The sequence below is a fragment of the Hyperolius riggenbachi genome, chromosome 10 (genome assembly GCF_040937935.1).
Source record: "Hyperolius riggenbachi isolate aHypRig1 chromosome 10, aHypRig1.pri, whole genome shotgun sequence".
Lineage (NCBI taxonomy): Eukaryota > Metazoa > Chordata > Amphibia > Anura > Hyperoliidae > Hyperolius > Hyperolius riggenbachi.
The window spans coordinates 87,731,462-87,746,891 of record NC_090655.1 but is presented as its reverse complement, the minus strand read 5'-3'; the positions used below and the strand labels follow the sequence as shown (position 1 = coordinate 87,746,891).

Sequence of the window (15,430 nt, the reverse complement as noted above, 5' to 3'; positions counted from 1 at the left end):
ACTGAATACTGTAAATTGAGGGAATATAAAAGCAAACCTGAAGTACAAATTTTACTAGGGATAGAGAGTGTATTGTACTGTAATCCTAAATAGAACTTTCTTGGACTCCCAAATTCTTATCTTGGTCATAAGAGTTTAAAATCTAGGTCTTAAAGTTTGAACAAGATTTAACAGAACTCCCACACAGAGAAATATTGAACTTTGTATCTCTACCTTACAGTCAGAAGTGTTTGCACCTACACATTTTATGACCTCTAATTAGTTTACAGGAGAGATGTAACTGCAGAGATAAAGCACTGGTTTATTAACCCCTGCAGTGAGAAAAAAAGGAACACAGGCAAGTTCTAAGTAAGATTGGAATTGTATGTATGTTTATACCACTTCAGGGTCTCTCTAAAGGCACTGGAACAGTAGGAAATATGCAATCCAAAGTCTGTCTTCTGTCTCCTAGGTGACTCCTGAACTACTCCTATGTCTCGCCTTTGCCTTATGCTGAACAGTGTGTGGTTTTATTTTTTCTTAAATTAGAATTCAGACAGATACAGAACAGTTAACGGCTACAGCAGCACATCCACCGTCAAAGATACTTACAGGTCGTCCATGAATATTCTCAAAATAGAGCAGACATTTCTGGAGACTCATTTTTTCCAGACTCATTTGCTTTTTTGTCATATCCTGTTCAAAAACAGGTATTTGAGCAGTTAGGAGCAGTTAAGGGATGGCCATGTTTCAGAAAATTGTAAGATTCTACATTAGCCCATGTTTCCATTTTTCCATTTAGCAGCTTGACAATGAAAGATAAAATTATGATTTCCCCCGTTTAAAGCCTGAATTCAATATTATCACTGTGATATTCCACCACTTGTCTTTTTCCTATTTACCATATCCTAGATCAGTGGTTCTTACATTGTGGTCCATGGACTACTTTGATTGGTGGGCATTCATCAGCTAAGAGTTGTAGCAAACATGATTGGTCAAATTACAAGCTTTGTTCACTTTGTAAGTTAAAGTGGTATGAAACTCAGCATTTCCTGTTTGCTCTAAACAAATATTTACAGCATAAAATCTACTAACACTAACAAATGTGTTGCAGAATAGCAAAGTGCTGAAACTGAGCTCTCCCAGTTTCTAGTATGTGCGCAACCGAGACGTGATCACTAGATAGTTTTTATTATATAAATACAGCAGCTATGCAATAAAATGCAATGGCAGCTTTCAGAGTAGATAAACTGTACTTTGGGAATTTGTAGACAGACAATATTCTTTGTGCAAAAAAGCAATATGGTAAATGAATGGGCAATAAACCGTAGAAAACCAAAACAAAATTTTTATTAAATGTTATGCAAGAGTTTTGGTGTACATGTGAGAAGGTGAACGAAAATCACACACGAGTCCAAACATTTTTTACAAATAAATAACTGCAAAGTGGGGTGTGCGTAATTATTCAGCCCCCTGGGTCAATACTTTGTAGAACCAGCTTTTGCTGCAATTACAGCTGCCAGTCTTTTAGGGTATGTCTCTACCAGCTTTGCACATCTAGAGACTGAAATCCTTGCCCATTCTTCTTTGCAAAACCACTCCAGCTCAGTCAGATTAGATGGACAGTGTTTGTGAACAACAGTTTTCAGATCTTGCCACAGATTCTCGATTGGATTTAGATCTGGACTTTGGCTGGGCTATTCTAACACATGGATATGTTTTGTTTTAAACCATTCTATTGTTGCCCTGGCTTTATGTTTAGGGTCGTTGTCCTGCTGGAAGGTGAACCTAGGCCCCAGTCTCAAGTCTTTTAAAGACTCCAAGAGGTTTTCTTCCAGGATTCCCCTGTATTTGGCTCCATCCATCTTCCCATCAACTCCGACCAGCTTCCCTGTCTCTGCTGAAGAGAAGCACCCCCAGAGCATGATGCTGCCACCACCATATTTGACAGTGGGGATGGTGTGTTCAGAGTGATGTGCAGTGATAGTTTTCCGCCACACATAGCGTTTTGCATTTTGGCCAAAAAGTTCCGTTTTGGTCTCATCTGACCAGAGCGCCTTCTTCCACATGTTTGCTGTGTCTCCCACATGGCTTGTGGCAAACTGCAAACGGGACTTATGCTTTTCTGTTAACAATGGCTTTCTTCTTGCCACTCTTCCATAAAGGCCAACTTTGTGCAGTGCATGACTAATAGTTGTCCTATGGACAGATTCCCCCACCTGAGCGGTAGATCTCTGCAGCTCATCCAGAGACACCATGGGCCTCTTGATTGCATTTCTGATCAGCGCTCTCCTTGTTTGGCCTAAGAGTTTAGGTGGACGGCCTTGTCTTGGTAGGTTTATAGTTGTGCCATACCCCTTCCATTTCTGAATGATCGCATGAACAGTGCTCCGTGGGATGTTCAAGGCTTTGGAAATCTTTTTGTAGCCTAAGCCTGCTTAAAATTTTTCAATAACTTTATCCCTGACCTGTCTGGTTTGTTCTTTGGACTTCATGGTGTTGTTGCTCTTAATATTCTCTTAGACAACCTCTGAGGCCGTCACAGAACAGCTGTATTTGTACTGACATTAGATCACACACAGGTGCACTCTATTTAGTCATTAGCACTCATCAGGCAATGCCTATGGGCAACTGACTGCAATCAGACCAAAAGGAGCTGAATAATTACACACACCCCACTTTGCAGTTATTGATTTGTAAAAAAAATGTTTGGAATCATGTATGATTTTCGTCCCACTTCTCAAGTGTACACCACTTTGTATTGGTCTTTCATGTGAAATTCCAATAAAATGGATTCATGTTTGTGGCAGTAATATGACAAAATGTGAAAAAATTCATGAGGGCCGAATACTTTTGCAAGCGTGTGTGTGTGTGTGTGTGTGTGTGTGTGTGTGTGTGTGTGTGTGTGTGTGTGTGTGTGTGTGTGTGCGTGCGTGCGTGCGTGCGTATTTTTTTCTTTTTTTAATAAAGGCAACTGATTGTTCTATATATTTTGGTGGAAAATTATTTTGCAGATTAAGAAGTAGACAAAGTCTGATGTGGCTTAAATGGTCCATGGACTAAAGAACTGTAAGAACCACTTTTCTAGAGCTTCACAGACCTAGAGATAGTCAATAAGGTGCTAATGACTGAGCTGATGCAAATATTGGCCCTTAACCCAATTGGCGGTATGAAAAATACCGCCAGGGGGAAGCGCAACAGTTTTTAAAAAAAAAAAAATTTTTTATCATGTAGCGAGCCGAGGGCTCGCTACATGATAGCCGCTACTCAGCGGCATCCCCCCCGCCCGCTTCGATCGCCTTCGGCGATCACCGATCAGGAAATCCCGTTCAAAGAACGGGATTTCCTGGAGGGCTTCCCCCGTCGCCATGGCGACGGGGCAGGATGACGTCACCGACGTCAGCGACGTCGGGACGTCATTGGGAGACCCGATCCACCCCTCGGCGCTGCCTGGCACTGATTGGCCAGGCAGCGCTCGGGGTCTGGGGGGGGGGGCGCGCGCCGCACCGGATAGCGGCGATCGGGCGCGCGGCGGCGGCGATCGGGGTGCTGGCGCAGCTAGCAAAGTGCTAGCTGCGTCCAGCAAAAAAAAAATTAAGTAAATCGGCCCAGCAGGGCCTGAGCGGCACCCTCCGGCGGCTTACCTTGTGTCACACACGGGGTTACCGCCAAGGAGGTTAATGATTTTTTTTTCTCCAAAGTCTTCTTCTAGGAGAAACATTTTATCTAACATTTTAGCACTCTGCAACCAAAAAGTAGGAGAAAAAGTTCTGTCATCATTATTCTGAGTTTTTTTCGTTGCTGGTGGCTTAAAGCGGAATATAACCCTGCATTTCAACTTTTGCTCTAAAACATTATTTACAGCATATTATATGCAACCAGCATTTTTTTTTTTACTAGACCAGCATTGGAAGGGTTAAACACAGAGGTTTAAAGTTCCGTGGAGAAATATGCAGAAGTTCAGATAGATACATTTAACTAAATAGAATGTAACAAGTGATAAATGTTACACACTCTTTGGCTGTCCTCCAGCTCCTTCTCAGTCAGAGAGAGTGAGTCACATGCCACACTTAGATACATTTATGTAAACAAAATGTATCTATGTCAGCTTCGGATGCTCTGCAGTTCTGTCCAGGAACTTTAAAGCTCTATGTAACCCTTCCAATGCTGGTCTAGTAAAAAAAAATGCTGGTTGCATATAATATACTGTAAATAATGTTTTAGAGCAAAGTTGAAATGCAGGGTTATATTCCGCTTTAAAAGGCATTTTATTTATAACGTGTGAACATATTACCAAAGAGAAAAAGTGAATTGAATAAGGGTCCATATGTTCCATAAATGCAAGTTTAAGCAGCTTAGAGCATCAGCTCAAAATTATTACCATCTCAATGAATATCTCTAATCTATTTATCAATTAGGTAGTTTATTAGCTTATGCCACATAAATCACTTTAAAAGTACCTGGCTGGCAGCCCCACCCACATTGTCTAAAAATATCTCTCTAAAGGTGCCCATACATTCGTCAGATTGGCAGCAGATAGATAAGAAATGCATCTGATGGTCTATCTGATGCGTTTTTAGAACATTTTTTACCAGGATAGAATTCCAATAGATTTCAGTTTGAAATCTATTGAAATTCGATCTGATGGCATTTTTTTGCCATCAGATTTCCATTAAGGCCAATGCAAACTGATAAGCAATCTAACCAGATCGACCTAAATTTTCCACCCTGCAAGTTCGATGGAAATCCATCGAAATCGGCCGTCGATCGGTCGATTGGCCAACCGATTTGCAATCGATCTATCGATCGGTCGGCCAGAAAATCGGCTGAGTGTATGGGCTGCTTAATAAAATAACTTCTTGTCATGTGAATTGAGCATTACAATTTTATTTACAGAAGAATAGAAAACATTTCAGCTCTTGGATTACTAAACTATGAGATCGTATTTTAGATCTGTATTTGTAGATGATGAAAAAGTCTCTCTTGTAACACAAACATAATAAACATAGTAGAAAATAAAACACTATATAGTTATTTTTAACTACCAATTAAATTGGCCTGAGGGTCAGTTATGATCACTCATCCTCTGCTGTCTCGTGTCACAAGGTATCTATTCTAGCATTAGAACGGCTCATGCTGTAAGTACACAAGAGCAGGAATGGACTTACCTTTAAGTTGTCTGGCAGATTAAGCAGTTGCCTCTTCTCTTTTAACCTCTTCCATACAGTCTCTACGGTTTCCTCCACAGAGGACATTGGTGAGCTTGTGGCTCCATGCAGCTCCAAAGCTTTGGAGTTCACAGAGATTTCTTCATACATTTGATTTTGTGTTGCTCTTGGCACATTATGGTCTTCGGATAACTTCAGCTTTAGCTCTGCAAAAAGGTTAATCAGTGTTAATTGAATAAATCAGAAACTATATAAATCTCTGGGAGTCAATGCATAGTAAAGTCTACAGTTGTTCTGGACATTGTGGAACCTATGGCCAGCCCTGATCCATTCTGCCAAAAACTGCCACTTGAAGCACAAAGTGGATGGAAGGCACTTCCTTACACACACTGGTTTGCCTGGAAAGAAGCCAAGAAAGTGACCATATACCATTGGCTACAAGTTCAAACATTTGGGTGTCAGTCACTTTAGGACACTGGCTGCACTGGGGTCGACTAATATCTAAAAATATACGGTACATCTTAACTTCTACTATAGAAACAATAAACAATAGATTTAATTTCTATGAGTTTAAAGTGGAAGATTCTCAAGCCTTCCCCCACAGACAGTGATTGGACAAGCAGGCACCATCTAACTATTAAGGCAGGCTCAGCACTCAAATATAAATCCCAGGACATGCAGGGATGCCGATGACACTGTTCCCATTGGCTGTAAACCATGGGGGTGAGGCAAGGTTTTTAAACAGTCAATTTCACCTTTCATAAGCAACCAATCCGTTTTTTTTCCCACAGACATCAAATCACCCAATCTGGTGTAAAATCTGTCACGTAAGGCTCATACACACGTCCCAACAATCTGTCCAACTATCTTCTAAACGTGGTCTTTTGCAAGATAGTTGGGTGTGTGTACAGCTGGCAAACAACCAGACGACCAACTGATAACAAGTTTGCCAGATCCAACCAGTGGATCAACCTGCCCAACTATCATGCAGGCTGGAATGTGTATACTAGTCTTTTGAACAACTTTTTTTGTTTTTGAATGCAGATACGTTGTACAGTTTATGGTTTAGCTTGCACGCATAGTATTTAAGTAAGTTGGTTGTTTAGTTGGTTGGCATGTGTACATACTCGTGTTAACAACTTGTTGTGAGGTTGGTCATGTTGTGTGGATGGTTGTACATTGTGTTGGAGGTGTGTATGAGGCTGTTATTGTTATGGGCACTTATATCAAGTCAGACATTGGCCTCCATTCACTAAGCTTATCTCCCGTCTAATAACGTTTGTATAGTTCTCACCATGGTGATGGGACATGTAGTAAACATTTCACCTCAGACAAATCTAAAGTTAACTCTTCAGTCCTTAAAATAACTCCAGAATACTAAAGTTAAAGACAGGCTGTTAATAAACTGCATGTGAAAATAACTACAGAGGATGTAACTTAACTACAGGAGAAGGTAACAACTACAGTGGAGGTAACTTATGGAATGAAGAGATAAGATAATTCTCTCACTGTGTCCTGGCAAGTTTTCTCTTGCCTTATCTCCAGCTTGATCTTAGTGAATTGAGGCCATTATCCACTAAATGTAAAACAATGAAAGTTAAAGGGTACCTTTGAGTTGTTTACGAGCCTTTGCCAAGTCATTCATCCACTTCAGGACCTCCACATTAGAGGTCTTATCACTATGAGAAGGCTGCAGAGCAAAGAAATGTATATTAATTTCACAGAAAACTACTGGCGCTCCCTAAAGACACCCTTCCTCCCTACAAAGTTTTTGGCAAAACTAAAAGCTCTTGCAACCAAGACACCAAGTCAAAGGCATTGGTGAGCAAATTTTATGAGATGTAGAATGACTCGAACAAAAATCAAATCCCTTCCCTCCTTTTTATAGGACACAACTATTCCTCACAAATCAGTAAAACGTGGGTATCCTTCTCTGTCGCCTTCAGCTCTGAAAACTGACCTACGAAAAGCCTCTCTACGCAATACAGATGGTACTCGAAACTCAGTGCACGTTGGTCATAGTTCAAGGTGGACAGGTTTCATTCCCCAGCACTTCAGAGGAGAAGAAGGAACATGAAGGCAGCATGGAGAAGCCATGGGACCCACTGGAAGCGTTTTTTTTTTTTTGAGACTGCAAAACGTTTGCGATGCCGCAATTACAAAAGTAATTACCGAAGCGATTGTGATTTGGCTGATCACTATGGCCGGGATTGCTTCCAAAATGCTGCATGCAGTATTGCAACATTGCAAGTGAAAACGTGCTAATAGGGTTCCAGTGCTGCAGTGCTTTGCCATTTGCCTGCTCAAACAGGAAGTAAAAATTCACACGTTTCCATCCCCTACTACAATTTGGGTGCAATTTAAATGCAGCTGAACTGCAGCGGTAGCAACACCGTGTGTTGAGCACTGACTAGTGGTGGTGTTACAGAGCAGCAGTGGACCACAACATGCGGCCATACTCAGATGTGACTATGTATGGGGCGACTGTCCAGCGTTGCTAACAAGCACTTGGCCAGTGCAGGAGAGCAGCTGACAGAAGGTAAATTCACGGCCTGTCAGTTGCCTATGTGAAAGGGGCCTTACAGACATACCGATGTTGATGTAAAATGACTTGATAATCATAAAGACTATGTAGCGGTTTCTTTTTAATGTGTCTCTTTTATTTCAGTGAAGGCGGAGTCACAATTTAACAACAGGAATAGGAAGCAAATTATTTAGTAGGTTTTAAAATGCAAAATAGCATTCTCTATTTCTATTTTGGAAATCCCTGAAGTTCATGGAATGCCACATAATGGAATCCCCAGCTAAATACAGGACTATCTGCAGAGAAGAAGTATGAAAACAGACAGATCTTGCTTGGTTTTGGACTGTGACCAACCGAAATATAATGGACACAGGCAATCAGCATTTCTGACCTTCACTGTAAATGACAATCAGAGAGGCACTATAATAAGAGCCAGTCATGCAGTGCCAGAGAACGTTATGTAATTTGTGCAGTAACAAAAGGAATTCTAATCGCATCTGACAGAGGTCAGACATTTGTAGACCTTATGATAATCTTGGCAATAATTTCCCTGCTTTGTTTCAAGGCACAACGCTGGATTTACTCACACGATAGTTTTTCTCCTGCTCAAATCTATCTTCAAACTTCCTGATCTTCCTCTTGAGGTTCTGGATTTGTTTGGTGAGCTGTATAACTGAGAGAGGTTCTTTTGGATCTTCACAGTTCCCTCTCGAGCTGCTCCTTGGCCTTTAGAAGGAGACAATCTATTTGAAATGGCATGGTAGTCATACTAATTTCCATTTGTGCTCTGAAAGATTAACCACACCATAAAAACCTTTATGGACAATTAGTTATTTCATAAAATTACTGAGAGGGTCGATAGACTGTTTCACTGTGATGGAAAGGTTATCAAATACATATTGAAAACCTTATTACTGCTGAGGAAGGTCCCCAGATTGTTCTTCAAACACTAAAGGAGACCGTACACTAGTCAAAATTTTTCGGCTAGAAATCGATGATGCGAACGATTCTTGAACGACTGATTTGCAGTCAAAATCGTTCTATTTCATCAATCACACAGGATAAAAGATTTCACAAGATCGAGGCTGGTGTGAAGCATGTCACTAGCGTCAGTTGATTTCGGCCCCAGTGATGGAGCAGCGGAGCTTCTCTTACCTGTGCCCCTCCACTTCCTCCCAAGACTTCAATTCAGTGAGTGTCACATGACAAACACTAGAGGCCAAGTACTAAAAGCCTCTAGTGGTCACGTAAGGTACGTGCCACGGCGCTACTAGTGTTCGGTCTCTAGAGACCGGGACACACAGCTCCTCGGGACTGAAGAGTCAGAAAGAAACCCAGGAGCTGAAGCGAAGACAGGGGAGAGGAGCTCTACTGCCCTTACATTCTACATGACCCAATAGGGGAGAGACTGTGAGATCGGGGGAAACCGCAGGCAGCGCGCATCGTTTTTTCATGCTGAAATCTAATGAAAATCTGTGTACAGTGTGTAGAGGGAATTGAGCAGATAGACGACCCCTTTTCGACCAGATAATGATCTGAGAGGGATCTGCCTGCTGGCCATATCGACCAGTGTATGGCCAGCTTTATTGTACTTGATAAAGCTCAGCAAACAGCACAGTTTTTTTCCAGCAGGATTCAGTGATTGTGATCAGCTCTGAAAAGGGTAGGAAAACACGTTTGTTTTCTATTGTAGTTTATGCCAGACTGTAATTTCACATGAATGAAAACATGTATTTGAACTATGGAGGCTACCACTGTCGACCTTCTAAAAATGCCAGCAGCCCATTTTGGGAAATTGGACTAATGTCAGCCTCCCATATGCCAAATAATAAAAGGCTGACAAGATAACATGTAAGGGACTGAGCAACTAGTTAAAAAAAAAAAAAAAAAAAATCACAAATTTTATTAGATGTGTCAAACATTGCCCAGTTTATTGTAGCACCATTACCCCCCCCCCCCCCCCTCTTTTTTTACATTTTTTGATCCAATGGTCAATGCCAAGATCATTCAGTGGGTTGGTGTAGCACGAGGTGTGAGGACAGGAGGCGTGGCCGACGCAGCCAGGGAGCTCATTTTCTATACTGACTGCAAATTAATAGGAATCAACAGAGAGAGAACAAAAACACACAGGAAAAGCAATACCACATACACACAAAAATAAATAAATAAATAAAAAAAGAAGTCTTTATTGAGGTATTAAAATAATGGCTAGAGCTCAAACATGATTTTCAAAAAAATAATTGTTGCTCTATCCATTTTTGTCATAATACCTCAATAAAGAATTTCAGTTTGTAAGCTAAATCACATAAGTGTTGCCACCACACAGTCATCTGATCATCAATACTCACATCATGAACTGCTGACTGCTGGGAGGGGAGGGTGCAGACTCAGGATCAAGGTTGAACCTTTGACTCTGACTGAAGATGGCGCATCGTGGGGACAGCAGAGGGTTATCTCCATCTGTAATGTGGAACAACAACCGGCTGGTGCCACACCCTTGTGTATCCTCAGGCCCGTGGTCGGAGTCGCTGTGAGGTTCTCGATGCACTGGTTCTAAAAGGAAAAGAAGATACATGTAAAATATAAAAAAGGTCAAATATTTCTACTCTCACCTCTTCCTTCTATTCTATTATTAAAAAAGGTCTATCACCATCAAAGACCTTAGGCAACAAGAGATGAGGTAGCATGCTCAGCCCACACTGATAAGAGCCTGTCGTGATAAGCAATTAATTATTCTAATATGCAGATTACCTCACATGGGAAGGGAAAGTTAACACTAGAAAATCATTGAACAATTATCCCAGCTGCTTGTTAACAAAATAAATTGCTAGAAGCTGTGATTTGCCATGTTCTACTATTGCCTCTTGAGTGCTTATCCCAAGCAAGGAGAAAAAGTAGAGTAAATAAATAAAAGACCACTATTGCTTCCAAGTTCCTTGTCTTCTTTAAAGTAAACTGAGCACCTGGGTGCTCCTGAGTTCAGCAAGAATATCAAACAAACTCACATTGTAGCTTACATGACATAAAAATCTACTGCTAGTGTCTTGTTGCCATTCACCACAGGACAACATCTAAGGCGTTATGTTATCTATGCCTCAATAGGTCACAGCTACTGGTCGGCATGAGGGGGATCTTTTACAGAATTATGCAGATGGCGTTCTGGTTTTGGTTGAACAAACTCATGTTCAGATTAAGTCATTACTCAGTGTGTTTGAATTATGACAAGCCCTGCACACCTAGAGTTTTACATGTGTACGTCATTTAGACGTTTGTTCCTGTGGTTACTACAGGCAATAATATTGAGATAGAAGTGATTGCTATGGTATCTCTGAATGGCCCTTTTGTCTCCCTGTAGGACTGACTATTAGGGTCTGTTTCCACTACACACAATGCGAAGTGATGACCAGGGCTGAGAAGTCGGAGTCGCGTCGTTGGAGTTATTTTGGGTACCTGGAGTCAGAGGTCTCCAACTGAGGAGTCGGATGAATTTTGTTCAAACTCCAAAGTCCTGATAAGAATTAGACGAAGTAGTCAGAGTTGAGGATTTGGAGCAATTCTGGGTACCTGGAGTCGGAAGTTTCATAAAACTGAAAAGTCGGATGACTTTTGTACTGACTCCACAGCCCTGGCAATCACCGCACTGCACGCAAACTGTAGCCAATGTTAATCAATAGAACCGTTTCCGTTGACACGAATTTCCGGTCGAGATAAAATGCGGAACAGCTAAATTTATGGATAGCATGCAGAAGTTTTCTGCAGTTCATATGCAGGTCCCATAGGGATTCTATTGAACCACGTGACCGGAAGTACATGCGAGTGTATGCGGTGCGGAGATCGCACAGAGGCAATGCAGACAGTGGAAACGGGCCCAAACTCTTAGCTCATTATCTCAGAGAAGCAGAAATCTTAAAAGGGAATTAACAGTCCCCAGAGGACCGAGATTTTCAATCATACAGATACAGAAAAAAAAAAAATGCAGCAATTCAAGACAATTTAAAATCTCACTTTCCCGCAGAGTGCACAAAACAGAAGAAACCATTTCCTGCTGTGCCTTTATAATTACTCTCTTCAAAAGAAAATACCCAGCATAAAGTATACCTAAATTGTGCTTCTCAGTGGAGTAAAAAGTCAGTCTTTGGGCAAAGCAACCTAATGATCCCAGTCGCCCGTGGAGCCCACCCCAAGTGGCTGCAGCCCTGAAGCGCTTTGAGTCTGCCGGAGAAAAGCACAACATAAACGTTCTGTGTCCTGTCATTTATTTCATTTTAAACAAACAGACAGTTGCCTCTTGCCTGGCTGTCATGCTAAGCTTTATGGCATCGATGGTGTCTGCATCACACACCCAAAACACCTACGTAGCTAATCTAGTCAGGCTTCAGTCAACATCTTATCTGCATGATTGTTCAGGGACTGCATTGTTGAAAAATATTAGAGGCACGGGATCAGCAGAACAGCCAGGCAACCTGCATTGCTTAAAAAGACAAACATGTTAGCCTCCATATCCCTCTCAATTCTGGTTCCCTGTAAAAGGAAAAATTAAGGCTCTGGATACCATACAGCCTTCCCGATGCTTGGCCTGTCCCACGGTTCCTGTTCCATCCCTTGTTGATTAGTTCTTCAGTGCTCCACGGTCAGCCTCTGGAACTACTCGTGCCCTTGAGAAGTTCCGAAGAGACATGCAATCTTCCTCGAGACCACGACCGAAGCCCAGGACAATCTTAGTTGGCCACCACACTCCACTTCGCGGCCGTACTGCGTCTGTCTAAGAATGGCTGCCCGTGTGCAGTAGCAACAGAGCTGATTGTGGACAAGCAGCTTCAGCTTACTGTGCAAGTTAGGCCATACTCACGCAGTATGGCCACGCTTGTACACAGCAGGGAGCACAGACATGAGAATATATTCGATAAACTCTTGTTGGATATGTTAAGAGGGACCGTGCGTGGCAAAGGTGGGGGTTAGGAGGACACCGGCAGATCCAGAGGCTTCCTTTTACCTAGGCAAGTATCTAACTTTTTGTTTTCCGGTTCATTTAAAGCACACTAACATTTTTGAGATTGAAATTAGGGCTTATAAACGAACTGTTTTTCCTAGGGTTCATTCAGGTTGGTTGGCGGATACATGTGTGAGGAGAAAAATGAAGACATGTAACAAAATATTTACATCCTATGAGTGCTGGTAGGAATGCTTGCAGCATTTAAACTATGGCAAGAGCCTCAGGACAGTCCATTTCAGTCATATGTCAGGGAGTCACATGACAGAAGTTACAGTTCTGAATCCATTATGATGAGAATGTGGGTCCGGGGGACTTGCAGAACATGCAAGGTACAGGGAGGCACACTCCTAGCTTACCCTGGATGTATTTTGATACGACAGAGCTAGAGGAAATGTAGCTTCAGCTTTTTTGTAAACGGATTTACCCACAGCTGTATATTCCAGGGCTGTGGAGTCGGTACAAAAATCCACCGACTCCGACTCCTCTAATTTGCATATTACAATCTTGTTGAATGAAATTATGTAACATGAAATTCGTCTCTTAACTGCCAACGCTTAGGAATTTTAAAAGACAACTGAAGTGAGAAGGATATGGAGACTGCCATATTTATTCCCTTTAGTCATAGACTTAAACTAGTCCTTGGTAAGAGTACTTGTAAAAGGTACAGGCCGGAACAAAGAACCTCTATCAGGCCCTAGGCAATGTAACTGTGAGTACATGTAAGGCTCAACACACACCATACAATCTTGGTTGTTCAATCTTACCACCTTCATGTAGCATAAGAATTTATCCAATCAATCATTTAAGGTATTTTCAATCTGTTGGCCCTTATACTACAGAGATTTGGTAAATATGTACAACCAAGATTGTATGGTGTGTGTTGAGCTTAAGAGTGATGTGCAGGGGAATAAGGAGATACTTCCTCTATTACACATTCTTCATGCACAATCTGAACCAGGTTTATGGGTGATAGACAACACCTCTGTGTTCAATGTGCACAATAGTCTCAGTGGATTCCCTGCAGCTCTGTGGGGAGTGCATATGTAGAGTATAGTACTACTGTGTAACAAAGTAAACCTGAGACAGATGAAATTAAAGTTTTATACATACCTGGGGCTTCCTCCAGCCCCCTTCAGGCTAATCAGTCCCTCGCTGTCCTCCTCCGCCACCTGGATCTTCTGCTAGGAGTCCAGGTACTTGAGCCAGTCTGGCGTAGTGCGCATGCACATACTCCGCCGCCGGGAGCGTATTACACCTGCGCAGCACTGTTGCGCAGGTGCAGAACGCTCCTGGCTGTGGAAGCGGCATGCGGCCGGACTGCCCTGACTGGCTGAATTACCAGGACTCATAGCAGAAGATCCAGGTGGTGGAGGTGGACAGCGAGGGACTGATGGGGCTGGAAGAAGCCCAAGGTATGTATAAAACTTTTCTTTTCATCCTTCTCAGGTACCATTTAATTCGTAGTCACCAAACCAAATTTTAACAACATATCAAATTATTTGATTTCATGAGCAAAGAGAGTGCGTACATTTGCATAAATCAGAATCAACGCAGAATTATTTCCATCTCATTGACCATCTCTATTAGTGACACGGCTACACATCAGGCTTTATACCTACAGCATAGATGTTATTTTGTATATATAAGAGATTCCTGTGTACACATCATATATACAGTCACAATCAGATGTGTATATCTGACTTTAAAAATACGGGGACTGCTTTATTGAAGCAGCACAAGTAACTCATTTTGATTGGTTTATTTCATTTTTGTGGACTAAGCACAGCTATTACTGTATGTATAAATTATTTATGATGACGATTACCTGAGAAATAGAACATTTCATCATATTTTCTATTTTAATTACAGTTTAAATTCATTAGGAGTCGGAGCATTTTTTCCCGACTCCAGGCACCCAAAATTGCCCAGACTCCGACTCCACAGCCCTGGTATATTCGGTGTGTATTTATTGGCTTTCATTGCTTTTGGTTTTCCACAATAAAGTGTGTTTGCCAGCTGGATATCACCTCATGACAGGACAGAAGCACTTCCTTCACCTGTCTGCTGGGTGAGGTTTGGCACAGCTCCTGTAAGGATACAATGTGCTATTTGTAGCTGTAGGGTTTGCTTTTCAGTTCACTGAATACAGTAACAATGACAGGATGGGAACTGGACTGGTGGAATCCCTCAGAGTGCTCCAGATACTCAAGAAAATCATCACTCAAGATTGTTAGGTAGAAATGCTAGGCATACACTAGACAATCTGAGGAAAAACAGATAAACAATCTATGTCTTCTAGATCTTGATTGTTTACCTGGCCTAAAGCTTTGTACGATTAGTTATTAGATAACAGCAATACTCTGGTCTTATATCGATCTCACTATGGCAGTGAGTAGCTTTATATAGTACAAGACTATTTGAATCTTGTCTGCATACTGCGGTCTCCCTTAGCTCCCATACACTCCAGGCAACATCAAAACAGGAAAAGAAAAGGCAAATCATATGCAATCATTAGTTTGATTATATCTCTCCAATGCCATAATTTTAACAGATTTACATTATACTCAATAAAAGATATTCGAAAACAAAAAATTAGAACACAGGGAAAACAGGGGCCCAATCTGGTGTAGCATTTCTGTATCAGATTAGTGTAAGTAGTCAATGAAATGGGTACTCACACTCTTCTGGTTTCCCAATCTGCAACCAATATAATCGAATGTGGGAAGTAAGTCCCCACTTGGCCTTTCAAGTTCAGGTTTGGTCAAT

The 15,430-nt window shown here is 41.7% G+C and overlaps 1 protein-coding gene across 9 annotated transcripts in view; it reads right to left on the bottom strand.

The window, feature by feature from the left end:
- Positions 1-15,430, bottom strand: part of FAM13C (family with sequence similarity 13 member C) — a 508,143-nt gene that overhangs the window by 145,209 nt on the left and 347,504 nt on the right. For 7 of the 9 annotated variants that reach the window (XR_011024565.1, XR_011024563.1, XR_011024566.1 and 4 more), the window contains 5 exons: positions 10,020-10,224; positions 8,259-8,397; positions 6,756-6,837; positions 5,148-5,353; positions 592-675 (listed from right to left, as the gene is read on the bottom strand). Coding sequence is in view for 3 of the 9 variants with exons in the window: in XM_068258692.1 (XP_068114793.1) it covers positions 592-675; positions 5,148-5,353; positions 6,756-6,837; positions 8,259-8,397; positions 10,020-10,224 (716 nt within the window). In the remaining 6 variants the exon portion in view is untranslated. The remainder of the gene's footprint in view (positions 1-591; positions 676-5,147; positions 5,354-6,755; positions 6,838-8,258; positions 8,398-10,019; positions 10,225-15,430) is intronic. The other 2 variants (XR_011024568.1, XM_068258693.1) reach the window with 1 other exon arrangement.